At 35.4% G+C, this 27,932-nt stretch overlaps 1 protein-coding gene across 1 annotated transcript in view; it reads right to left on the minus strand.

The window, feature by feature from the left end:
- Window positions 1-26,780, minus strand: part of Smp_147220 (formin binding protein and related proteins) — a gene marked incomplete at both ends in the record, with an annotated part of 50,264 nt that extends 23,484 nt beyond the window's left edge. Inside the window, 6 exons of the mRNA XM_018796037.1 lie at window positions 8,016-8,540; window positions 11,588-11,863; window positions 19,164-19,317; window positions 21,059-21,271; window positions 21,323-21,438; window positions 26,748-26,780. Of these exons, the coding sequence (XP_018650290.1) occupies window positions 8,016-8,540; window positions 11,588-11,863; window positions 19,164-19,317; window positions 21,059-21,271; window positions 21,323-21,438; window positions 26,748-26,780 (1,317 nt within the window). The remainder of the gene's footprint in view (window positions 1-8,015; window positions 8,541-11,587; window positions 11,864-19,163; window positions 19,318-21,058; window positions 21,272-21,322; window positions 21,439-26,747) is intronic.
- Window positions 26,781-27,932: the final 1,152 nt, after the last annotated feature.

Consider the following 27,932-nt stretch of genomic DNA (forward strand, 5'->3'; position numbering starts at 1 on the left):
TGAAAGCGTGAGTCAATTGAAGCTAGACCAACATGGAAAACCTGGAAACACTGGACGGACGTTTCGTCCTATTATGGGGCTCCTTAGCAGTGTGCATCCACGATCCCGCAATCGCGAGACTCGAACCCAGGACCTACCAGTCTCGAGTCAGAGCCCTTAACCGATAGACCACTGAGCCGGTGTTAATGTCTAACTTCAACTGATCCACGAAGTTGAGCAACCATTCACCAATTGTCTTCAGTGAGTTGATATTTCACGACAGACGTGGTTTGAACTCCACTGGTCACTGCTTCTCACTAGAACTCCTGGATGTACTTCTGGAAGTCCAGTGCTTCCAGGTTTTCCATGGTGGTCTAGCTTCAATTGACTCACGCTTTCAACTATGATAATCATTATTTGATAAATTTTAAAGATGAACACAGCAATAATTACTGAGATTTAACCTAAAATCCCAAATGACAACCAATTACGTCATATAAACCTACATATCACTCTGATCACTTGGAGACAATGTGAAACAGTCTCTAAAAACAGCTCTGTTATGAGTTCAGAAAAGAAATAATTAGGAATGATATGAATGAAATTGTGGTATGAAAAATACCGTGAAACGATAGACTATTTTGATGCCTGAAAATCGAATATAATGTAATCTTAACATTGAAAAGGCTATTATAAATGCTGAAATAGTAAATACCAAGCACATGTTTTACCTTAATAAACAAGTCTTACATTAGGTTGTGTATGCTTATTGGCTAATCAGTACCATGGTAATCTTAAGGTCACAAAAACTTAGCGATATGATATAGGCCTGACTATGATGTATGTTATAATTAAAGAGAATACAACGAAATGTGATAAAATTATGGTAGTAGTCTACAAATCTAATAGGCCCTATTTCGTTAAGAGAGGTGTAGGCAAGATATCGACAAAAATATTGCCCAAGATCGCTGCTTCTCTTAAATTGTTTCCTAATACGGAGATATTCAAATATGGAAACAGTTCAATGGACAATACGCCCCGATCATCACAACTTTTCTTAGACTATTCCTATTAAAAGCAACAAGATGCTGAGATTGATAATGGGGTAACAAGTATAGAAAAATAAAACAAAATTACGTATATGAGCTTTTTTAAAAACGAAAATCTCAACATTAAACAGTGAATAGGTAAAGATGTTATTTGCATATCTTCGCTATGTTTATATGGACACATTAAATCGTCATGAATAATTTTGTCAAGTTTACAGAAGACCAATTTCATCCTTAACCTTTAGTAAAACAAAAAAAAGTCGATATCCTCATTCATATGATTAACGCACGTCATAAACGGAATTATGTAATTCATGTAAAATTAAACTTATAGTGTATATTTATGGCGAATAACAGACAACAACCATTTCAATATTTGAAAACCAAATGAGCTGGTTGAATTAAGATTGAAAAAAAAAGATATAACAAACGAAAATATTGATCAAGGTATGTATGAAATATTAAACATCACAAGTACTTCATATAGCAGTGAGTTATAATACTCTGAGTTAATAGTACTGTTTAGAATAACAGTGAAAGATTAACAAACAAATCATCTACCTCGCTAAGAGAACATAACATCATTACTGTCACCAAAGGATTTACATTTTTCATTTAACACCCAGTTTTCAACATGGCTGTTGAATAGTTGGACGCAGCTAGTAGGGAAGTATGTTAGCCAGCCCATTGAACTTAATCACCAAAAGATTATCTTGAAGATATGAACTTACCTTAATCAGTGAACTGGAATAATTTATGATTATATGATTGAGGCTGTTTCATTCTCATCGTCATGATTCAAGTAAACACATGTTCAAAGCTAAAACTCTTATTCAAAGATATGCATGAAATACACACATAAGACTCTTCCATAGGATGAAGAATCTTACAAAAAATCATCCTCGATAAATTAACTTCATCATCATAATTGTCGTATGCAAACCACTGAGACCTGATAACTAGTTGTCTAAGGCTATTTCAACTAGATGGAGAATGCAATGAGCCAAATCTATTCATCGATTACGTTATTGATCTAATTAGTTATATTAATTGTGAATTTGGTGATTACATTTTCATTAGAATTACTATATCTAATTTATCTACGCTATGGGTGTTTCACTTTTAAGTACAGTTTAAATAATAGTACGGCAATAAAGTATTAACATTTTATGTTCCATCTATCTATCGCAATTATTGATTGTTATGATTATCATGTTATTACTACTATACTTAAATTAGATTAATTTAATTCTCATACGTAGAAACACATATTGAATAATAATGACGTAACGAAACGCAGATTAACCCAAGGTTTCAACTCATTATATTTTCACTGTACAGTTAAGTTAGTCTTCCCTCTTTTGATCAAATAAAAATCGATAACAAAAAGAAAAGACATGAATATTCAATCGTAGTTACAGCAAATTAAAACAGTGACAAAAATACCAACACCATGTAAATCTTAATGACTCAAAATAAATTTCCAACACCCAACATCTGCCAGTAATAGTACACCTGCTTACAAGAACAAGTCAACTTGATAAAAACAAATCTTAATTGAAATTGACGTTTACTATTATTTTACAAATAATTATGTATTCTTTTTCTTCTAATTCGTCATCACTCAGCATTGACTAATTTTTAGTAATTTGGAGCTAGCTGAAGATGCGTTAATGGATTTAATTCATTGTGCGACACCTTAATCAAGAATTACATACTCGGCTTTCAGCCAGACTATGTGAGTGCTGATGGCACTATTACTAATGCTATCACTACCTAATTACCCAAGACGAGTTACGTATAGAGAGGTTTGAACCTGGAACGTAACAGTACAAAGCTGAATATTTTGACCACTAAGTAGTAACTGGCGTCATAGAACTAGACAGCACTGAGTATGTTTCTTCCTGGTATGTGACTACTCTTAACTAATAGTGTGTGCATACAAACCAATCAGAGATTGAACCCATGACCTTCAGTTTTCACGGAGAGGAGTTCAACTCTCAAACTAGTGAGTTGTTTAATTAATGACAACTTTGAATGTGTACATATAAATGCATTCATTTATAACAAACAACTAAAAAAACAATACCAATAGCATTAATGATACAATTACAACAATGATATCGATATTATCAAACAGGACAATAAATATGAAGATGTAAAAGACTTTCATTGTATTTGTTTTTATTCTTTCCCTCCTCTATCCGCATATTTTCAAACTTACTTTCAGGGTCAAAATTAACAGATCATAAATCAAAAACCAAAAATTCTTCACAATATACAAATACCAAGTAAATTAAGTTGAAGTTTATTTATAGGATCATTGAACATTTAGAACAAAAAAAACGCTGTTAAATACTGAGAGAAACGGGGGGTGAAAGGACAAGAAAAACAACAACAAAAGAGTGAACCACAGGATGAAATATGAGACAATTTAATCAATATCACTATGTGAAATAGTAAATTAGTTCATTATTTAATGCCAATCAATAAAGAACAGACAGTTTAGACAAAGAAAAATCACGCAGAAAGGAAGTATAAGTAATTATATTATGTAGTAAATTATAAAAGTATTTATGTACTTTTTCAAGGACTTGGAAAACCAATCTTTCAATACAACTACGAGGAATTATCAGTAAAATATTCTGTGAAAAATTGTTATGTGATCATATCATTTACTAAGTATGAGTTTACGTATTAGACTTTGAGCTACACTGTTTATGTGACAAATCGAAGGAAGTCGAGCAAGGTTTGAATTCACAGCCCAGCAGTTGAAATCCAAATGTTCTAGTCCTTGCTTTAGAGCATATAATGATTTTAACGACAAAGTGTAATTATACTTTGATGGCCGCAACGTTTGGTCGGCAATAAGGTTAGGAACCCGTCATATCTATTTCACTTTGAACCACATGATAGAATCGTTAAAAAGGTTTTGTACTTAGCTGGTGATTTCCATTAACAATCGTACCATTAAAAGAATGAATTATTTAGAACACTGTAAACTCGAATAACCTACTGCTTGGTATGTACTTTATCGAAATTATTTCCCTTTGAGGAGGTCGTTTGTATTGGGTTGATATCATATGGAAAGACACGATGGAAATTAAACAGTATTGGACAATGGTTCGTCTTAATTTAGGATTTTTCAGAATCCTTTGTCATCATGTGAGTTGAAGACGCAGATATTTTGCTTTTTTAGTGAGATTGAAGTATGCATTACTCAAAAAGCTAATAACTAAAATGAAACTGTTATTCAGAGCGTCCTATTTTTGACGTGTTCACCAATCAACGAAAACAAAAACCAACTGTTTTTTTTTAATTTACAACAGTCTTTTTACAGGATAGGATATATGTACGTGAATTTGTAGAGCATTCATTTTCCAATCTTCAACCTGTATAGGGGTGTTGAGGAGCTTTGAGTATTTTTCCGTTCATTTAAAGGATTTACACTGAGAATTTCATTTGAGCCTCAATTTTCATTTCATTTACCTTTTCCATCTGTTAATTTGGGATACGCTACAGTGGCGTGTTCATGGAAGATAAATGTGAATAGTTCCAAATAACAGGAAACGAAATCTCCAGTGAAAATTATACTCTTGTATGACACTCACTAAACGAACGAGAAAATGTTCAAAGATGCTAGACATTATGCTTTCACTGAACGTTGAAATGGCATGATTATACATACACCGTGCAAAATAATAAAATCCAATTACTATATATATATGTAAACATAAATCTACCATTTAATCCGGTATATTACCTAAGCTAACCCCGTTCGCGTAACGGTGATAATAAGAAGATAAATACGGATCGCGTTGGATAAATTTATTACAAGCACCCGTTTATTCAGACAGACATTTAGAGCGAGAAGCGAGAAAACAAAGCGAAGTGCAGAAGACATATGTACTAACTCGATCTGACCAGGAGTGATTGGATATTTTATAGTCAGACAAAAATAAGCTACAGATATGTAATGAGTAGGATAAACAATGTACAAACATGTCTTCATATAAAAATTCAAGGTTAACAAGCAAGTAACTGGCATGGTTATAGTGTGGCTCAAGAACAATTGAGTAAGTCGGCCTGTCTGGAAACTAGAATAACCCATTCGGGCTTGACATAGAAATAAACACTACAGCAGAACAAAAGGAAGATGACATATCCTATCTTGCATCCGATGCCATATTGAGATAAACATATGCACAATTTAAACTATCACCAATATACAGATTGATTTATGATATGTATTCCATGTCAGATGAACAAGTGATGTATTTCATTACGGAGATTAATGAATGTTTGAAACAATTCCCATGTATGACAAACACCATGTACAGTAAAAGTGAAATTAAAAAGGGTTTTTTGCTCTAGTTTGCATCCACCCTATCCCTTCACATGAGGTAGAACCTAGACCCATAAAATATTGCATTAAATATAATGGAGTCCACCTGCTCAGTTGAAATTTGTGAGAATTGAATAAATAACTTCTGAAAAGCTGGAACGGACAACTGTCATTCAGTCACAAATACATGGTAAATCTAATAAAAATGAATTCAATGGTGTAAAAATAAGCATAGTTCAACGGTGGAATTTTTTGATATAGATGTAAGTGATTATTTTATTATGAGGGCTGGTTGATTTCATCAGTGCTCAACAAAAAGAGATGGATGATGTTATTATTACAAGTGATTTATTATTGGGATAATAAGTTATTTTCAATTTAGATGAAAAGACAAAAGGAAGTTAAATGAAAACAATGAGTTAAAATAAAACAATAGAAAAAAATCTTTGCTAAAACTCCCAGACTTGAAAGGGAGTTCAAGCAGTTATGGATTTTCGTCAGAGTCTGACTGCACTGATCTTCAAATATGAAACCTTAACACATTGAGGTATAATAATATAAAGGTGTCATTTATCAGCTAAATGATTAAAAAAGAGGAGACTTTGTGAAACTATATTTCACCAGTGTAATTACGCCTGGACAAAAACAGAATATTTCACTTTGAAAAACAATACCCTAAGTCAAGTGTATTTTTAGGAAAAGGATTTATATATTGAAGAATAAAAAATTACTAAAAGTGAACAGAATGATGTAAACGTTAGTCAAGAAAAATAAAGCACAAGTTAACATCAAATTCACGAAGAAATATGAATGTGATAATCAGTACTTAAATTACAATAGTTTTTGTCCTGTTAGTTATCAATATTTAGTCAAAACCCTATTTAGTAGGACTCGAATGTTGTGTTCAACAAACAATATACATGAAGAAATAGCATAGTAAGAGTGCCTTAAAAGCGTATATCCAAAGAAATTTATGAAGTATGGAAAAATGATAACGCAAATCCCCAAACAAACAATCATTAACAAAAAACTTTCCTTTATTCGTCTTGGCTTCAAAGGTGAGGTTTCAAACAGGATCGATAAAAGGGTCAAGACAGCGCTAAAGATAAGCTTCCCCGGAGCCAAACTATTTTCAGAGTATGGCACCAGATTTATCTTTAAATCAATCAAAAGTGAATTAATGCCATTCTGAAGTCACCTCTAAATGTATCTACGAATTTACATGTAATTTTAGAAGCAAGTATATAGGAAGGATTGACAGAAAGACATTTATAAAGTTTTCTGAACATATTTCCTGTATGTTGTGTCTAAAAGAAAGTAAAGTTTTCACAAGTGCGGTCAATAAACATCTAATGCATAGTGGACACAACGTGGATGTCTAAAAAGGATTCGAAAGAATTAACAGGCAATGTACATCAATTTTACTCTGCAGAGGTTACTGTCATCAAGTGCTTTCGACCCGACTTTTGCATACAGAAAAAAAGTGTGGTAAACTTATCATTGCCATTGTACGATAGTCAAATTATTTTAAAGATTGTCAGTTTCATTATCTCCTCACTATGGTTTATAACATGAAGTAAGAAATGTCCCACTAATATTCACACAAGACGTTAACTTTAATGCTATGCTATATAGGTGTAATGATTATTAATCATGTGGCAACAATTTGTTTATATTCATTGTCTCTTTATTACCATTTATAACTTCATTATCCCTTTTTATGATTTCATTTTCAACATATAGATACAAATGGATCTTAATTATTATGTTGAATATGTTGTTTCTTCTTGTTTTTCAAGTCGTTTAGAACCGAACTTAATTGATTATGATATGTAATAAAACATACTTATGATAATATTACTAACGTAGATGCAAGCCATTCGTAGCTGATGAGCGGCCTTAAAATATAACGAATTCATTTTATTCTGTAAATATTATTCCTCTCGCTTTATTTTAGAAAAAATCAGTTTATTTTTTCTAAAAAAAAACGTAAAACTTGGTTGTAAGTCTAAATATAAGTGTTGCTAGATCTCACTAATCGAGTATACATTCATGCACCCGAACTTTGAACTACACATGTTATACAACGGGATTACATATAAGATTAAGTTGTTAATGTTTTAAAAATCTGATACGCATTATTTGCCGGATAAGTGATCAACTTAGTTGTAGGATTAAGTGACATAATCTTAAAGTAAAGAATAACATCGAAAACAATAATCAACTCTTTTAAAATCCTAGTATCAAATGACTACGAAAATACTGGAATACAACCCTTATTTCACATACATCCATACAAAAAATAATTCGGATTGATGTAACACTTATCTATCACATTAAATTAAATAATAAATAAAAAACCTGAAACATTTACTAGATGGGTCAACATTATTTCCGATGGACGAATAAGATAATTCATAGTACGTTAATTAATTGAATCATAGACGTGCAGAATTTGTCTCCGAACTGCAAGACAATTGTATGAGTGGAGAGATATTGCATGTATTTATCAATAATAGTCTTAAAATACCTGTTATTGATTACTGTGAAAAGTTTCTTGCAGAAGAAGTGAGTAAAAATTACACATTGAGATGAAAACATCCAATATTATATATATATATATATATGATAGATAATCTTACCCTACTACGTCGTGAAAATATTCTCCGCAAAAACCCTGCACCGTTTATTGATATAGAAGAATTGCGTAGATTTAACGCAGTATAATTATCACTAACACTTGGACGACGGCTACAGTTACTACCAACACCACCGTTGTGTGAACCATTAGTTGATGTTGTTGAAGCATAAGATGCACAGTATATAGAGCCGGACTCAACATAGATTGATTCTCCAACAGGAGTGGAAGATGGTGGAACATAATTATTATTACTATTATTATTGTCACTACCACACTGTTTACTCGATTCCAATGCTGCATTATCTGCCGCCCAGACGGAACAGTGAAAATTTGATGGAAGAACTACACTACCTGATGAATAAATTGGTTCACTTGAATTAGTTCTTTGTTGTTTTGGATATGTTGATTGTTTAACAGTCGATTGTATAGTACTATTATTCACTGAAGATGAATACAGATCCACAAAAGCAATATCCCCAGGTGGTGGATTATTACTATGTAAGTATTTTATAATTTCTTCAGAATCCTAGTTTGCATTAAAAAAATATTAAGTATATGACTAAACTTTAGGATATTAATATTATTACTATCACCAATACTGTTATTATCGTTAATATTAATCGAAGTGAGCATAGGATTTCGTGAAGCAATTGTCATCTCATTAGACTAGGCTAGCTACCATCCCACCGAAAAGTATAGATGAGCATTGGGTGCAATTGCACGGCGCCATGAAAATGGCGAATAAAGCCGCTTGCAACTTCGCGAAACGTCCCGCTTATAAGCACTGGGTTTCTTCTGGCTCCTTACAACTGGTTGAAGCCCGTCAGCCTATTCCGGGTGACCGTGAGTTTGACCACAAACGAAGGCTGTTACGAAATGAAATTGAACAAAGCTTGCGTAAGGACCGAGAAGCCTGGTGATCGGAGTGTGCTAATGAGCTGGAAGCAGAAGCTGCATCTGGTAACTGCCGGAAGCTCTTCCGAGCCACTGGCAGCAAGAAGTCTGGTGTGAGTGAAACAATCTGTGAGGATGACGGGATGCCAATTACTAACATCCATCGACGTCTTGGACGATGGGCAGAGTTCTTTGAAGAGCAGTTCAACTGGCCTGATGCTCCGGCAACATCCATCAGATTGTCCTGTCCCCCATGGCCGGTAACGACTGCTCCACCAAATGAAGCCGAGGTCAGCAAGGAATTCCAACTCTTGAAGCGCTACAAATCACCGGGCCCAGATGACTTACCTCCGGCTCTTTTTAAAGATGGTGGTGACTTTCTGGCTAAGGAATTGGCTGAGTTGTTTACAAAGGTCTAGGAGCTAGAGAGTGTTCTAACATCATGGAATGAGTCGATGGTTGTCCCTTTCTTTAAAAAGGATTCACGTCGTTCTTGTAACAACTATCGGGGGATAAATCTATTTCCGATTGCGTCCAAACTATTGGTTTCCGTCATATTCCGTTGGTTAAAACCCAAGAAAGATTGACTCACGAGGAGCAGGCTGGTTTTCGTTCTGGTCGAGGATGTATTGATTATATCTTCACCATCCGCCAAATGTTAGAACTCCGTCATACTTATCACAGGCCAACAATCGTAGTGTTTCTTGATATCAGGGCCGCCTTCGATTCGTTGGATAGGACTGTTCTCTGAGATTGTCTATTGAAGAAGAGTGTGCCTGAGAAGTTTATTAACATCTTAAAGGCCCTATATATATCTCTGGTGCCCCCCTGTACCAATGTTTATGTGTTAAGATAAAATATAAAATTGTTAATATTATGGTTGTGAACGTAGTGCGCGTTCATCAACTGGACTTTGTGTTAGACAACTACAAAAGAAAAGAGCCGGAAAACAACTAAGTTAACCAGACAAAAAAGGGTCAGATCATAAATGATCTGAATATCAGAAGATCTAAATCTCCTAGTGTTCGCCCGCTAGACAATTGCAATTTATGCCTAAAGACCTTATGTGATATTGGACTAAAATCAGTTGCAGAGGTGCAAATATATTTATTTTCTAGCTTCCCACAAATCTTGAGCTTAGTATTACATCATATACGATGAATTTTGTAACTCCATTCATTCCTTTTTCAAGCAAATCTTCCACGTTCGATTTTCCTCTACGATTAGCGTCAATAATGAATTTCTACTATCACTGTGCTAATAATATGTGAAGGTTGACAATTTATATCAATGTCAGATTGCAGGTGTAAGCAAACTAATAATTTCGTAATGCTTTAAATTTCATAAATTCAGTGCGCTAAGGAAATAGTTTCCTTTCAGAAATAATTCCTAACACACTAGAATAACTTATCCACCGGTTGAGTATATATACATGTATTAGCTGGTAAGCACACAATCACTAATCTGTAATCAGAGGGGGTTTTGTGGAGATTTCGGTATTTTTCAGTGTAAATTTATTAGATCACAGAGTTTAATTTAACCAGATTTATTGATTGCCAAGAGTGAGTGGAAATCGCTGTCACAAATGATTACAAAAGAAAACACAACTAAGAACAAAAAGTATGATTCAAACTAACAATTATTCTCGAAACACTGATGATTGTGTGAAAATGGTTTCTTTCAAAGTGTTAGAACATTTTTTTAAAATCATGGTGCAATAATAACTATCACCTAGTGATTATCAGACTTCATGTTTATGATTCTACATGAGTGAAGTGGAATAATTCACGTGTTACGTGATAAACTTAGTGACAGCGATGGATATTATTGCAGACTTTTAAAACCAAACTATTGTTGATGGATTAGATACTTACCAAAAGGATACCCAAAACTTTGGTAGATAGAGCTCTGTTCGAACCCGAAGCCAAACGAATGGAAGTTTAGGGAGTTACACTTGAGTTATTAGGCGGAAATGAGCACTAATTTACAGTTCCAATCAACTTGTGAAACGAAGCAATGTAGCCCTTAGCTTATCTCATCCTCTCAATATCTAAAATATCGAATGGGGTGGCAGAAAAAGTGGAGATGTGCGGTGTATCAAATAAGACAGATAGGGCCTGTCCCGTCACGGGACTTTCCAAGCTTTTAAGTTATATGTAAGTGTGAGCAGCCAAAAGGAATGAATGGATTGTCCAACCAATTGAAAGTCAATTGCCCATTAATTTATTGACTGGTTTTGTAGGTGCATATGAGCCATAGGTGCTGCTTTTACCAGTCATCTTTACTTTTTTACTCTCCTGTCAGAGAATCATGGTACCTGAATTCAAATCGAAACTGACATTAATCACCGGATATCAAACAGTGGAGCCTAAATTAACTTAGAGAAACAACTATCCAACCTCAAGTTTCCCGACTGATAACAATTCATCACTAGGAAAATAAAAATACAGGAACACTACTATATTGTACGATTATTCAGAGAAATTCATCTCACTTAACCCTTGTCAGATTAATGTACCTTCAAGAAAGAAAAAAATCTATCTTAAAGGGATTACTGGACTCAGTAGCTCAATGGATACTGTGTTGAAATATGAAGCAAAAGGCGACAATTAATACATTCCAAAACACTTGTTACAAAAATGGCCATATCAAAGAAATCCTGTCAGGATGAATACTTACTTGATCTGAATTAAGGTGTGTACATACTGATTTGAATTCATCACATACACTGTTCATACGATCAATTGCCACTCGTAATCGTTCATATAATATATTGATTAAAGATTGGGTACGTGTATATCTTTCAACTTCTAAACTTTTGCCAACTTGTGCCCATGATGGTAAACAACGAAAATAATAGTCTTGACGATATAAATTAAATTGGTTCAAAGCAGCAGAATAATCTTTTCGTGCTCTTTCAAAATCAATCTCTTTCAATCGTGCATAATTTAAAGCCTACACACATAAATAAAAACAACGTATGAAAAATTGAATTTATTCAGTAAACCACAATAATAAAAGCCTAAAAAACTGGAATTCACAGTGAGCAAAAAAGTGCGGTTTATACAAAAAAATAAGCAATTTGGATTATTGTTGAGACTTTGAAATAATTCACTTGTCTCATTCTGTATCTCTGTTAGGCTTTGCTTTTTTTTAGTCCAGACAATGGAATTAGGTCCTACATAGTTCAAAATGCGGATTGAAAAAATTATTGGTAAAAATAAAAGAGCATTAGTATTGACCTGTAATTATAAACACTAATAATCTAAGACACATTCTTAAAGTTTACCTTGAAAGAATTTCAGCGGAAAGTATTAGTTACTGAAGCCAAATACTGCAATTAAGTAGTAGTATTTAATGATCGTAAAATTTCTACCACATGTACTATAATCATAATGATTGGTGGATCCTATAATTAAAATCCCATATAGTTTAAAGAATAAACTTACTATGGAACAGCTGAAGTGATTTATGCGGTAATTTGCTTAATTTGAAAATAGATATTATCATGAACCGATATCAACTAGGTAAGTAATATAAACCACACAGTACTGAAAAGTTATACATTTTATAGTCGTGCGTACCATTGATGAACCCCTAAGAGGAATATCGACTTATGGTGTAAATTATCTTTACAAAAATTGATTAATAAATCAATCATAACCAACACATCCTAATACAAATGTGCATGATCCCTGATTGTCATAACACATAAGCACAAACAAATGAAATTGATAAGAACAACAAAACGGTCAAGCGGATAATAGTATCAATGATCTTGAAAAGATAAAAAGTAGATAAATAACATTACAGTCCAAAACTTAGGCAAAGAATGAGAGCGAATGCAGTTGTGGCATTGTGAACGGTTCGGAGTCATGTTACCTAATATCTCCATCCACTGATTGAGGTTATCAAACAAACTTGCAGGTAACTTATGTTTTTTTTTAAAGCTAAAGCTTATGAGTTGAATCATAGCTAGATCGTTTTGCATTAAATTACTAACCACTAGACTACAGATTTGGACCAGATTCCACTAATTCTTTATTTTAATTTATTTATGTTTATTTATTGATCATAAGGTTTTCTCTCACCCATTTCGCAATATTGTGATTTCAATTTGTGTGACACTGTTGAAAAACTAAACATCGTCTTTTGAATTCTGGATAGATGGATAGTATCACTAAGTTCGCATATATAACGTGCAAACAAAAGCTGGGTACATGAATCCGTGTACTTAGTAGCCAAATTGTATTTTTGCTGTTATGGATTCTCTTTCTATGGACATTGGCTATGAAACCGAAAACACAATGTTTAGATCAGAGACGTTCGATCATTTACGCGTCAGTTTCCTAACCACCAACCAGGACATCAGGAGAATAGGATGATGTACCGAAGTACCTTTTATGAAACGTAAGAAGACACGTGATCAAGCAAACCAGACAGAAGACAGCGACGCACCATATTTAAGAAATCTCTGACTGAACAAAATAAGTTCATTCGCGGTGCAATCCTGATAAACAGGTTGATATCCAATTGATTGTAATTTACGAGCGGTAAAATATCTATCAACAGTTAAGGAATTAAATGAAAGCTTAGTGTTAGGACAAGCCAGAAATACCGTAAACCGATCATTTAATACATACACTATATACATAAAGTCATCACCCGGAGAATCGCTCTCAATGTTTCGAATTTCTTATTTCATTTGTTCATTTCTAACATTTTATTTTCATAATAACTACAGAAGACAGATCTATGCAACAAACATTACAGTACTTTCTATTCTTTTCCATAACAAAACTTTTAAACAAGCAGCATTTCCATAGTAAATGTTAGTAGAAAATAATAACTACTAAAATGTTCTTTGGACTCTTGAGATTAACTGCAATTTCAGAAAAAGTTTGTGGATATTTTCCTGTTAAATTAGTGAGAAATTAAATTATCGAAGCACGACAATTAATCTTGTTAAAAATGTGACAGATTCCATAAACATATTATTTGGTGTAAATAAATGATATATTTGCAATATCCCAATGAGTAAAAAATTAGATTTTCTGACGTTTCGTGACTCAGTGTAAGCCGCTTCTTCACAGAATAAATAACCAAATCAAAATTGATCCAACTTTAAATAGTACTATTTAAACTCTGAAGAAGCGGCTTACACTGAGTTACGAAGCGTCAGAAAATCCGATTTTGCTATTCATTGGGATATTACAAATATATTACTTATTTATGACAATTTACCCAATGCTCAATTTATTCGAAATTATCAAGTCAAACCTTGGTAATGATGCCTATATTATTTGATGGTTTGAAAAGATTATGTAGATATAATAATAATAATAATAATAATACTCAGTTTATTCAGTAACCTGAACTTCATTGAATCTTGTTAATAACTTGACAAATCTGAGTAGTTAATAAGAACATGATAGGTGAATAATCAGTCTACAAAATTCAATTGCCTTAAAACAAAGTAGGGACATAGTGATCTAGTAAAAATCATGGAATATTAAAACAGGTGTTCAAGAGGCTGATATACCGATCGAGACTGGTTATTTCGGTCGTGGATATTAACAATGGGAAAGTGTAAGTCCTTAAAAATAATAGAATCTGAAAGCGATCATTATAGTCCAAGCAGGTAATCTTCAAGCAAAACATCAGATCTATACAGTGGCAATGATAAAAAGATTAGATAAACATTAAACAGGTACAGAACAATTGAATAAATAGTTTGGAAACACTCATCATTCTGTAGCCTGTTTTTTCCTGACTCTTTCAATCAAGACTAAGGTTGGTGAGACAGATAACTTGCAACCAAGTAACCCTGTCAAAAATATCATCAACCTGGTAACTTTTTCCTAAAAGTTTATGTACTGGATCAACATTGGTACATAACATGTTTCAATGAAAGTATTAATGATTTGATCATTTGTGAGTATTGGAATTTAACCGAAAACTTAATATTTACAGATAACTAGTTTGTGAATGAGGCTCCTACTGATATTAGTAAGTGATGAACAATGACCTTAAAACTGTGAAATCTACGAAGAAATCTAATTAAAAAAGTAAAACGAGTGATAGGATAAAAAAGCATATAGGCAAATTACATATAATGGACTGATTTTATTGATATTTTACAGAATCACGTTGTTACATCAATAAAGTCGAATAATATCGAATAACAGTACCTAACTATAGTCATGTAAACGGAATTCAAGCAAATGAATTAATCAAATATTAACGCCATGAATAATCTCGCATAACCATTGTCCTTTGCTTTGCCAATTATTCATCAACACGAATAGCTGACTAATCATCCTGATACAAGCAGGTATACTAGTTTTACAGCATCCACAGATGCATACGTACACATTTATGAATCATTAAAATGTTAATGGTATTATTAGGGTAGCTAGCAACCATCACAAAAGGTAACAAAAATAAAGATTGATGATTTTTGGATTAGTCATAGAAATCATGGTATTGATTATAATTATTCGTTTATACATATTCATATTGATGTGTGCTTTTACGAACAGATGATTATATAATACACCGGTGGAAATAGGTATACAAAATCAGACCAACAAGATAAAAGAGAATATAAGTCAGTGTTCTTCATGAATTCGATGTTCATTGAAAACCAAGAGGTGTGGGATAATTATAGATTCGTGCATAATTGGAACACCCATTTATTTACCAACACAAATAATAATAATAATATTACTACTAACAGAGGTGATAGTAATCATACATTTACTTGACCTTAAACAATGTTTTCCATTTTTATGTCGTATTTATATATATATATATATATATATATATATATATATATATATATCACACCCATATTTCCCAACGAATAATAAATGTGGACAATGAAAATAAGAATAAGAAAAATTGATAATGAATAATCCACTCGAGTTTATTACCATCAAGAAAGATATACACTGAGGTATCATATATACACACATGTACGTTATTAACCAAAGTACCAATTCAAAGAGGAGTTTAAATTCACTTCTATGAGGTTCATTTGGTCAATACCATTAGTTCATAAGTTTGGGCTTAGTCACCGAAATGTATTTCATTTAATAACCTATATAGAATAGTTATTTTTTGCATTTAAAAGGGTTATTTATGGATTAGTCATCTTAGGTCATTTGTGCATAGCTACGTTTTTAGGCTGTTTATGGGACAAAGGTATAGAAGAATTTATCTCAATAAATCATCGTTCTGCTCAAGCCGCTAAACAACGTGCGAAAGCTACGGCTCATCTATGGTTAGAAATTTTCACAGTACGAAAGTGGTCTAGATCAATTACCATACTTCATTTACGATATTTATTGACTGGGTTTGAAAGACTTCATATTTTGATTCCAAACTATAGAACACAATTTACTTCCTCACAGTCTAAATATCACATTGTGCATCGCCCAGTTAAAAAATTTTCAGTCATTTCGGACAAATAATCTAGATGTACTTAATCCTAAGGACAAGTTGAAAAGGACATCTGAGTTGGTGGAAAAGTGATGGAAAAACCCAAGGTTATAGAGTGGATAAATTTAGTACATCCCTGTGGTTTGTAGTATTGGTTGCTTATGTTAAGCCTACATGGCTTATTCTAGCTTCCGGACAAACCAATTTATTCATTCTTCTTAAATCACACTTTGACCTTGTCAATTATCCACTCATCAACCTTGACCGTTTTTATATGACCGTTTGTGTGTACATTTCTAATATTACTCATCACACGTCTGTAACTTATTTTTGTGTGACCATAAACATCGATTAACGCCTAATTGAATTGAGTTGGCTTACACGCTTTCTCCACCGCATGTCGTTTCGCTTCGCTCTCTTCTCTTCGCTTCTCCGATCGTCTGTCTGGACTAATGGTTGTATGAAATATATGTACTTGAAATCCATTTTCTCACTTGACTTGTTTACTTCCGTAATCCACTAACTCCATTTAAGTAGATGATTATATATGAGGATCGGCGCCATGTATATTTTGATGACAATCATTCATGCGATCTAATTGGAGTCAGATATAGAGCCACTAAAAGTTTATACTATTAAGAACTTAAATAGACCCCTGAATTTATAGTCAGTTAAACGTAATGTAGAACCAGGCATATATGTACGTCGGGTAATTTGCCGTACCTCATTATCATAGCGGGATGAAATTGTTAGAACGAATCCCAAGAAAGTAGAGGCAGTAACAGGATTAATAGTACTAGAAAAGACTATACACCTAGGATGCAATCCGAGAAAACGTAAGTTAGCAAAATAATAGAAAAAAAACATGAGGAATTTAAAAAATTTAGGTTCCAAGGTAAAGAGCAAAGAGAGTGAATGCTCTTGAGCCGTTCCGAACGATCTTGAGCCATGTCATTCAAAGTCTCTAATCATTGGTTACGATGGTTACGCGGATTCCAAACAGTTAGTTTGTATTTACCCACATCGCTTAGTCCAACAGTCAGTGATGATTGAAATTAAGTCGATTGTTAAACATAAAAATCAACACTGTGAAAGGAACAATGATAGCAAGTCCGTTATTACCAGACAACTTCATATAGAAACAACCTGTGAGACATTTGGCAGACCCTACTACCACCGTAAATGTCGTCAAGCCAGAAACTGTCTAGAGCACATAAACGCATGAACATATCACAAAACAACACATATGCAAAACCATATGTGTAGAATTTTCAAGGGTAGGTGGCGTAAAGTAGGCTTGGTCAGGCAATTCATTTTATTAGCTGTCATTTTATTGAACTTAAATAAAATATTTACAAAAACGGTTGTGTCATCCGTACAATCTTCACTTCCAATCTATGATCCCTTCAGTAAAATTCGAATCATTCACATAGTGCTCTTGATTATTCAGTTGGACAACTGTAGACTATGGTTACATGAGTGTATCAAACTCAAGTACATTCAATGAACAGCTATCATACAGTCGTACAGATTTACCCCTAACCTTATTGGGAACGCAACAAAATTACAACTGCATTTAATTTAGCCTTTCGAAAGACATATGAGTCGATAAAAACTAATTACATTAGTCTCCCGGCCGGCGCACAGCTTCCCACAGATGCCTTAGAAATATTGCTCGCATCTGCTGGGATAACCGGGTAAGTAATAGCGAGGTTAGACACAGGGTATTAGGGAATGATGGCAAATCAGTTGATGAGGTCATGAATCTTCCTTAACTGAGATGGTTGGGCCACGTGTTACGTATACCTGAACACCGATTACCACGACGCGCTATGCTGACTAGTATTGGGGATGGTTGGAAGAGAGTTAGGGGCGGCCAAACCAAAACGTGGCATCAGTGCTTGAAGTCACTAACTTCTAGTCTGAGCCATGTTGGCAGATGCAGACTACCTGGTTGGGGTCCGCGTGACTATCGTAACCAATGGTTGGAGACTCTGGGTGACATGGCTCAGAATCGATCACAATGGCGTAGGTGTATACACTCTTTATCTTCCCTTAAACCTTGAGATTAAAATTGCTTTATAACTTTCTTCCTTCCTGTAATATATCCTTATATACAACCTATAATTTATATACTACCACCACCACTAAATTAACTACTATGAATCCGGTGTTGATCTTGTTATGCTAACGAGGTATGGCAACTTGGACCGATGCATATATGTGCCTGGTCCTACGTTGTAGCTGACTGACTGACATCAGTCAGCAATGTTTATTAAATGTACCGAAGATATTGAAGAACTACCTGATCGTTTCGCTTAGTTTTCAACAACCTCACCAAGATAATAGGAAAACGAATTTAGTTCAGAGGATCAAAAAATAAGCTATTCACTGACCAAAACAATATTAGAAATTGTGCAATAAATTATCAATTCAAGTCGTCACAAAAAAGTAAGAGGACATAAACAAATTGGAAATATAGTCTCCAATGCATTTTACTAAGTACAAAGATAGTGTTTTTCAAACATATCACCTAAAGTTTACAGAAGCGGAGTCTAGCTATTTCGTGTAAGTCAATTAATCCATTTGTAGAAAAAGGATAACCAGTATTTTAGATGTCTATTCCTATCATATAGGAAGCGTAGGCATGAATGCCTACATCATATTTTTTATTTGTCTCAGTTAAAACATAATCTTATCAACATGATTTACATCACTTTTTTGAAAACCCCATCCTCAAAGTAGGAAATAGGCAAACTCAAATCAAATATAAACCTTGAAAACAATGAAAAGCAATAAGTTCATTACTAACCTTTTCGACATCGAATTGTGAATGACTCTGATCAGCGTTGATGCGTTCATAGTCTTCTTTAGCCTTGATCATATCACGATATTTATCTCGATATCGCTTAATTTCATCATCGATAATACGCGTTTGAGATTTTAGTTCAGTTGATAATTTTGATCTATAAGAAACGAATAATTACTATGAATACTATTGTTGTCTAAGTGATTTGTGGTGGTTAGATCGTGTCTCAGGCTAACATTACCCTAAGAGTCTTATTTATTTATTTATTTGAACACATAAATATTGGTACAAAGGGACGCAAATACATATGCACCACACAAAATTTCATATGATTTGCGTGAGGGCTCTGATACTGCCCGGGTGCCCAGACAGAAACAGGTGGTTTTCTTAGGGGGCCACACCCCGAGCCTTTGACCCAAAGGTCTAATCCAAAAGGCAGTGGAGCAACGTAAAGAGATGTAGTCTCATGGTAGCCGGTGACCAACAATAGCTTCATACGTCATTTGTTCCTTCAGGATCCTGGAGCGCATGTACACCATTGATTTGGAATCAGGGTTTTCTAACTCCTCGAGGTGGATCCTCCGTGTCCATCAACACGATTAAAGCTCCGAACATTCGCTTTTTGTCCCCTCAGTCTCGTAAGCAACACCCCCGCCGCGAGAAGGCAGTGAGGACTTTTCTGGCAGTGGCTGTATATACGTGGCCATGTGAGAGCACTTCGAGAGGGAGAGCGGACTATCCTCACCCGCAGCTGTACTAGGGCCTTGGGGTCAATGAGAACCAAAGTATACTGAACAGATTGGAGTTATAGATGATACAAGGTCATCGGTACGTCTGAGCGCTAAGCGAACATTTACCGACTCTGACTTTAATGATCCTGAACGGGAACTACTTATTATATTCTTCCGCATCTACTAACTACAGACAGAATCGAAGATCTGTCCACAAGATTTGTTGATAAGGATCATCGTATACTATTTTCATCTACTTATTTTTTTTATCAAGATAGCTATTTTTTTCATTAGATTTACCCTCGTTCGTCCATGTCTTCACAACTTCACTCATTGGTGTGGCGTATAGTATTTTTGTACCCACTTGTACAAACGCTTATATTTCAAATAAATAAATGATACAAAAGGAATTATATGTTTATAGACTTTATTGCAGTGATTAGCAAAGAATTTTACACTGATTTAGTACAGGTGGCCATCGTTCTGAATAAATTATACTAAATTAACACGAAAACTGATATGATGAGCAATGTCTTAATTGATTGGAGTGCGGGTGACCTGTGAAATCGATTTTCTCTGATCACTTATAAAATATAATAACATTTTAAGAAAAAGAAATTATTCAACATTCATTTCAACTAAGTAACTTTGTTCAGTAAGACATTAGTTTTATTTCATCGTTACATTTATTCAGTATATTATTCCTGAATCATATCATAAATTTCCTTTAATATAACTAATCAAATGAACGGATATCACGCTAAATTATTTGCTTATTAATTAATACAATGAAAATTGCACCGCATTAATACGAAAGTTAGCCAAATAAAAATCATATTCAACCAATATTTAATCTTAAATTTTGCTAACAATCATTACACTACATTCGGAATCTACTGAAGTTGAAGATGTAAACTGTTTGGTTTCCAGATACCATGAAGATTAGAGGTTTTGAGCTTGATCGTGTTTAAGAGGGACATTAGTATTATCTACTGAGATATTCCAGGTGAAAAATAATTGTTCAGCGCCCAATGTTCTTTAGGGGTTCTCCAATAGATACTAGTGTGACGAAATTTGTTTTTATATTATTACTATTGTTAACATTGTCATTATTATGGATCACAAAATAAAACGAAATAGTAAAACAACAAAATTAATATATCTAACCTTTCACTTTTCCATCGTTTAAATTGTCTTCTTTCATCTTCAATAATCGATTTACCTTCGCTACCAGCGTGTATTTCGAAGGAACATGAAATTAGATTTTCAGCATCTACGATGTGCTGAACAATTTGAACAAGTTCATTAAAAAATGAAACATAACTATTAGAGACACCAAAACACTTCTGAGCATCAGACAAATATTTTTCACATAATCGCCTGGACAAGAAAAAAACAAAAACTTAACATGGTACACATAGACAAGTTTACTTTTGTGCAACATATGCATCCTTTTGCAGCTTAGCGAAATCGATTAAAAATTTGTATAATCTTTCATGAAGATTTATACCAATATCATGATATTTGATAAAGTTAGTAGCTTGGTCCTATAAAAAATCAAATGAGGAAAAAACCGAATCATAATTTGTAGACAAAACTACTAAAAAATTAGTTCATTTTAAAAAAAGTAACTAAACAAACATTCAGTCAGTCAGTCAGCTACAACGTAGGACCAGGCACATATATGCATCGGTCCAAGTTGCCATACCTCGTTAGCACAACAAGATCAACACCGGATTCATAGTAGTTAATTTAGTGGTGGTGGTAGTATATAAATTATAGGTTGTATATAAGGATATAGTATAGGAAGGAAGACAGATATGAAGCAATTTTAGTCTCAAGGTTTAAGGGAAGATAAAGAGTGTATACACCTACGCCATTGTGATCGATTCTGAGCCATGTCACCCAGAGTCTCCAACCATTGTCGGACGCCGATAAGCGTGTCTGTGCTCTAAAACTTGACGAATGGTGAATATGTGGTCGATACAGCCACGACCAGGTCTGAAGCCAGCCTGATTTTCTCGTGTTTGCAGTTCACGAGTCTTAGTTAGGCGCCCGATAATTATTGAGGCTAGTATTTTAGATGCTATGTTAGTCAGACTAATCCCTCTATAGTTATCACAGGATGATTTTGACCCCTTTTTATATATTGGGACAATCAGTGATTGTGACCAGTCGGATGGGATTACATCCGTCTCCCAGATTTTAGCCAGAATATTAGTCAACCTAATCGCTAAAATTGGACCACCATATTTAAAGACCTCTGGAGCCAATCCATCAGGACCAGCTGCTTTTCCTCGTTTCAGACTACCTATAGCCTTTTGGACTTCAAGTAGGGTCGGGGGGCCTACTTCAATGTTCCATTCAGGTTTTCTAGGAATAGTGGGTAGTTGTGCAGTAGCTGAAGGCCAGCTGAACTGCTCCTTAAAGTGTTCCGCCCATCGTTCTAAACGTTTAGGTTGAGAGCAGATAAGGGTTCCGTCTTTTTCCGAGATTGTCTCACTTACACTTGACTTCTTAGTTCCGGTTTCTTTTATTAGTCTGAATAGTTGCCTGGTGTTGCCTACAGCCGCTGCCTTTTCCATCTCTTTTGCTTTCGTTGCCCACCACTGCTCACGATCGTTCCTTAGACTTTTAGTTAACCTAGATCTAATTTGTTTACGCTCTTCGTCATGTTCAGAGCCTGATGGGATGAGTTTACGCGAATCCATCAGTGAAATAGACTTAGAGGAAATCCACTGGTTTTTTGGAGCCCTATGGTTTAAATGACTAATAGATGTTACTGCTGTTTCCACAGCTGTTCGTATGTCTTTCCAAGCAGCATCTGGGTCAGTCTCGTTTACAGAACTGCCTAGATGTGAACTCAGTTGTTTCTGGAATTCGCATTTGGCTTTCTCGTCCTCCAGTTCAATCCTAATGGGTCTTCTTAGTGTAATTTTCCTGCGTCCATTGAGGCGCAGACAAATGCGCGCTCGTATTAAAGCGTGATCAGAGTCTAAACAAGTATTCCAATACGAGCGACAATCTTCTATTGAGCCTCTCCAACGATGACTGATGACAATATGGTTTATTTGAGTCCATCGTTGGTTTGGTGCAGGTGGTCGCTATGTTAGACGATGTCTCTCCTTATGTTTAAAATTAGTGCTTGCTAAAAATAAACGATTGTCTGAGCAAAGTTGCAACAGACGATCACCATTATCGGTTCGTTGAGCCGGAATACTAAAACACCTACCTAAATGTCTTTCTGTTTGATTTAAGCTGCCTACCTGGGCATTAAAGTCACCCGCTACGACTACTATGTCTGAGCGCTTAGCTTTCTGAAGAAGCTCAGAGAGTTTTCTGTAAAAGTCATCTTTCACTTCATCATGGCTGCAGTCAGTGGGAGCGTAGGCAGAAACGACGAAAAGGCAACGACGTGTGTCCCTATCCTTCCGAGTTCTTACGGAGCCATTTAGCCGGACAGCACACAGGCGACTGTTAACGGGGATCCATTCTAGTAGTGCCTGTTCTGCCCTTGTACTTAGTGCTATGCCTACACCTGCAAGTCCGCGAGAACTAGCCAACGGGTCGCCAGATACACGGAGGGTGTATTTCGTCGGCTGTCCATTTTGGCGAGGTGAGGTCAAGTGAACGACCACACTGGGATCCTGTATGCGTGTTTCGGAGACACAGCATACATCAATGGTACGAGATTCTAGAGTTTTAGCTAAGGAGGCCTGTTGACCGATTTGGCATAGGGTACGTACGTTGAAGGCTCCAATGTGTAGTTTGGAGCGAGGTTTTAGTAGACCTGGGACAGCATTTCGCGCACTAGAATCGTTGGCCATGGTGACACTTGAGGAGGAAACCGAGAGAGGAAGTTTAGTGTTGAAAGTCAAGGTAGAAGGAATAGTAGGAAGTGAAGAAGGAGATTGATTATGAATACAGTGGTCTTGAGTGTTGTTAGAGGTATGAGGGCAGTTATCACTTCCCGGTTGCCCACACCGTGGAAGGATTCTTCTAGAGGTACCTGAAAAGGAAATTGGGTTAGAAGTGGTCTTAATGACCTGAGAGCGTGACCGCAGTGCCCAAGGGACAACTACTTGAGGTCGGTCACACACGACCTTTTTGTGGGTAGTTTTTGTGTTAGCTCCGTTCTTCAAAAAAACCTTACCGCCGGAGACGGATATCCGTGGGATAAGGCGAGGTGTGCATTTTTAGGGTCGACCTTTTCTAACCCCACCCCTCCTTGTGGGAAGGCAGCATCGCTGTCATGCTGGTTGTCTGAAGGAAACACCTTACTGCTGTCACACCTCTGTACAGTCAGCAGTACGACTTCGCCTTCGGACCTTGGGTTTGCTGCTTTTAGTCTCACCGCTCTTCAACCGACCTGTCTGGCATGGTAGGACCTCGAGGAACGATTGTTCCAGCCAGCATAGCTCGATTGCTTCATCACGATAGGCAAGCCCGACCACCACGTCAAGGTAGCAGCAACGATCGGGAAACAAACATTATTAAAGTTAGATTGGGTTATGGAAATCAATGCTTATTTTGAAGGGAACCTATTTTTTATCATGAACTGATGGAGGGACTATTAAAATCAGGGCATCCTGAAAAGCTGTTTCTTTCTAGTTTTCGAGCTACGAAGAAATGAATATCTACATCTTACATGGGATCAAATTCATGATACATAAGTCTAGCGGTGAGCATGGTACCTTGGTCTACTAAAATGGTTCAACAGAGTTGCTTCGTCTTATGTGTAAGACAAAAACGATCTTAAGCACAATAGAAAAAAAGTAGGGTTTGAGAGTAAAATGGTTTCTTAGATGTCAATGTCAACTTTTTAAATAAAATTTGTTTCATGATTTCAAATAAGTGTAGACTATTTTTAACATCAATACCTTTGATATATTTTGTTCTATTAACTACTAGTGCTTTCGATCATTGCGTATAATCTTAACTAATATGTATTCCAACTATTGCTGAGCTGATTTTATTGGCCCCCAAGTAATCTATACCAATCTTTATATTTTGTATCTCACTAAAAAAATTTGTTGTCACCCTGACTTTTTACAGCATGACAGTTATCGACAAGTTGATATGAGGTCGATAAGACACCATTGACTTATTACCATGAAAAGATGTGTTTTGTGTCGACACGACTACGTACCCAATACATTTTGATCTACAACTTGAAGCTATTCCCACGTCTCCAGGCCAACAAGAAAAAAAACGGCGAGACTATAATTTTTAGGACGAACCAATCAGATTTCGGATAACAGGTGTTGGATTTTGACGCGAAATTCATTCATCCGTCCGGCTAAACAGCATTTTGGCATTTTAGATGCCCACAGTTCGCGATGAAAACCATAAATATAATTCCTAATCCTAACCATCAATTGTAAATCATAATCCTTACTCTTCAAACTGCTTCATAGTCCTCATTTATCTCTAGTAAGTAAATGGACATTCTCAAAGTCACTTCAGTGTCGCTGAAAGGTCGTCCATAAATTAATCTCACCTCAACATATCCACGTCTTCGAAACATTTATGGCTATAGAAAGAAAGGGTCGCCTCATGGTTTAAAATAGCACCCGGATGTTAGGAGTTTCCTATTCCTATTTGCAGTTTGGTACAATAAGGTTTGGAATCCTACTTCCGAACCTTCAAACGTCAGTACTATTATATCATAGTAGAGAACTGGCATTGATTTTGAAGTTAGGAGGCAATGAAGACAGGAAAAGTGAAGAACGTGCCTACGAGTACGAGAAATCTGTTCGGTACTGGTATACTAGTAAGTATTAGTCCTCGGATATCGGGATTGGAAATGTTCATGTCTTGCAAAGTATTTCAAGTAAACGAAACCAGCATTGAACGACAACAGGACGCAGAAATCTAGATCAATTATACCTAACTACTCTGATAGCGATGGGAGTTTTGGTTTACTGTGCAAGAAACAAAGCTACTTCTGGTAGCGTGAATTCAGAGTAAGGTGTAGCGAAAAGGACCGATCTCTATCGAATCTATTGGTGACATAATTTATGGACAAAATCTGAGAGATGCTAGTGATCTTGCGCGAAACTGTCCACTCAATAAGTTCAGAAGTAATCAATAAATACGTGTATAGAATTAGGATTATAATTTGAAGTTAGGTGACATGATTGAGAATTAAGGTAAGAGTTCTCACCACGAACAGACACTAACTATCATCGCAAAATGCCGTTTGCCCATATGAAAGGATAAATTTCGATAAAACAGCAATATCAATCCTACTACAAGTTATTTCTTTGTTATTTACCAACGAGAATACAAGGTGAAACTATAATTTATGGAAGACCTTTGAACGACGCTAGGCTGGTCTTGAGAGTGTCCACCTAATAACCAGGGCCGAATGAGGGTTATGAACCTGTATGAGCTATTGGATTTATGATTCACAGTCGATGATCAAAGATAGAAATTAGATTTAAGGTTTTCATCAAGAACTGACACCAGCTCTGATGTCAGAACTTCACTTAACCAGATGAATGGGTGAATTTCACGCCAAGATTTAATACCTGTTATCTGATATCTGACTGTTCCGTCCATAATTTATGGTCTCATCGAATACAAACCAAGTGTGTCTCACGGTCGAATCCAAACCCACACGAGCTCTCTAGAACTGTTTAACTGGGTTGTGGGGATTAATTTCATTGCATGAGACTTTTCCATAAATTTGTTTGCCAAAAATTTTCTGCATATCTTCCCAGCTTCTAAGAGCTTCAGGATAATTTCAGTGTTACTACCTTCAACATTCACACGGAATGTCTCACATCGTCGTATTTAAAAATTATTGAGTGCTAAATTAAAGTAAAAAACGCTGCAAATCAGAAGCACCTACCCAAATACCAACCCATGGGGACAGTTGGACCATTTTGCGAACATCAATGCATACCCATGTAACGCATAATGCAAATTGCCACTAAAACCAACACAATGTACAATGCCATAATGCAGGATGAAATAAGATGTATTCTATATACATCCTCCACCGTTTCGTATAGCCCTGGGTGCTTTCTTCTGAATTTTTAAATTGTGAGAATAAAATTATTTAGCTTAAAATGCAGAAAAACGGAGGGTGGGATACTTTAAAAATTCTGAAATCTGATGTATTCTCTTCTAGTTCGTCTAACAATCCATACACCTTCAACGTAAGAACACTAAGGTTTTTAGCCAGTTTAAATTTTTTAAAAAGTATGGTGGTCTCTCTATTTTTTGAGTAGCGTTCAGCAATTTCAGTTTCGACGTTGTCTAACAGATCATTTAAACATTTGGTTTTATCGACCTGTGCCTGAGTAGCTAGACTGAGATCTAAGTTACCCTAAGGTATGCTTGTGGCTTTTTAATGGTAATTAATTCATTAGAATAAATTGTCCTGCATGTCTTTGACATTCATGCTGATATCATTAGGTTCATCGGACACACACTAGCTGTCCAAAGAAGTCCGTCACAAAAAAGTTCTGTTTCTAGACCACGAGAAACAGTTAACCGTGATTAGTGTTGGAACCACAACAAATGCAGTAAGTCTACTAGATATTGCAGGAAATCCTGCAGTTTCCTGAACATTAAAACCCCCCACGAATAAAAACGACCATCTACAAGATCCGATCTTGAATGTTCAGGTGGAAAATGGGAAACCCGTGACTACACCCGATGAGGGTTGTGTTCATCTTAAGTGGGTTTACGCGAACCCACTGACTGGACTTCAGTTGTGGCAGATATTTCAATTATCGGTAGAGACCTGCTATAACACCACAATCTACCTATCAACTCAAGCAAACGGAGGTAACTAAGTGGAAATTTTAAGTTGTCTGTCCGCTCAATTTCTTTTTACTGTTGTAGGTTACCCCCAGTCATGTGTAAAGAAGTAATAGATATGTATTTGTAACGGATTCACGACAAGTACCCCGAAATACACAAAACGCGACCGAAACAGTTGTGTGATTCTAGTAATGTTACACACTGCATCACGACTACAAAACCACCTGTATTTTTTAATAGCGTGCCACCTACCTCTCGAAAAGCT

Source organism: Schistosoma mansoni, chromosome 2 (assembly GCF_000237925.1).
Source record: "Schistosoma mansoni strain Puerto Rico chromosome 2, complete genome".
NCBI lineage: Eukaryota > Metazoa > Platyhelminthes > Trematoda > Strigeidida > Schistosomatidae > Schistosoma > Schistosoma mansoni.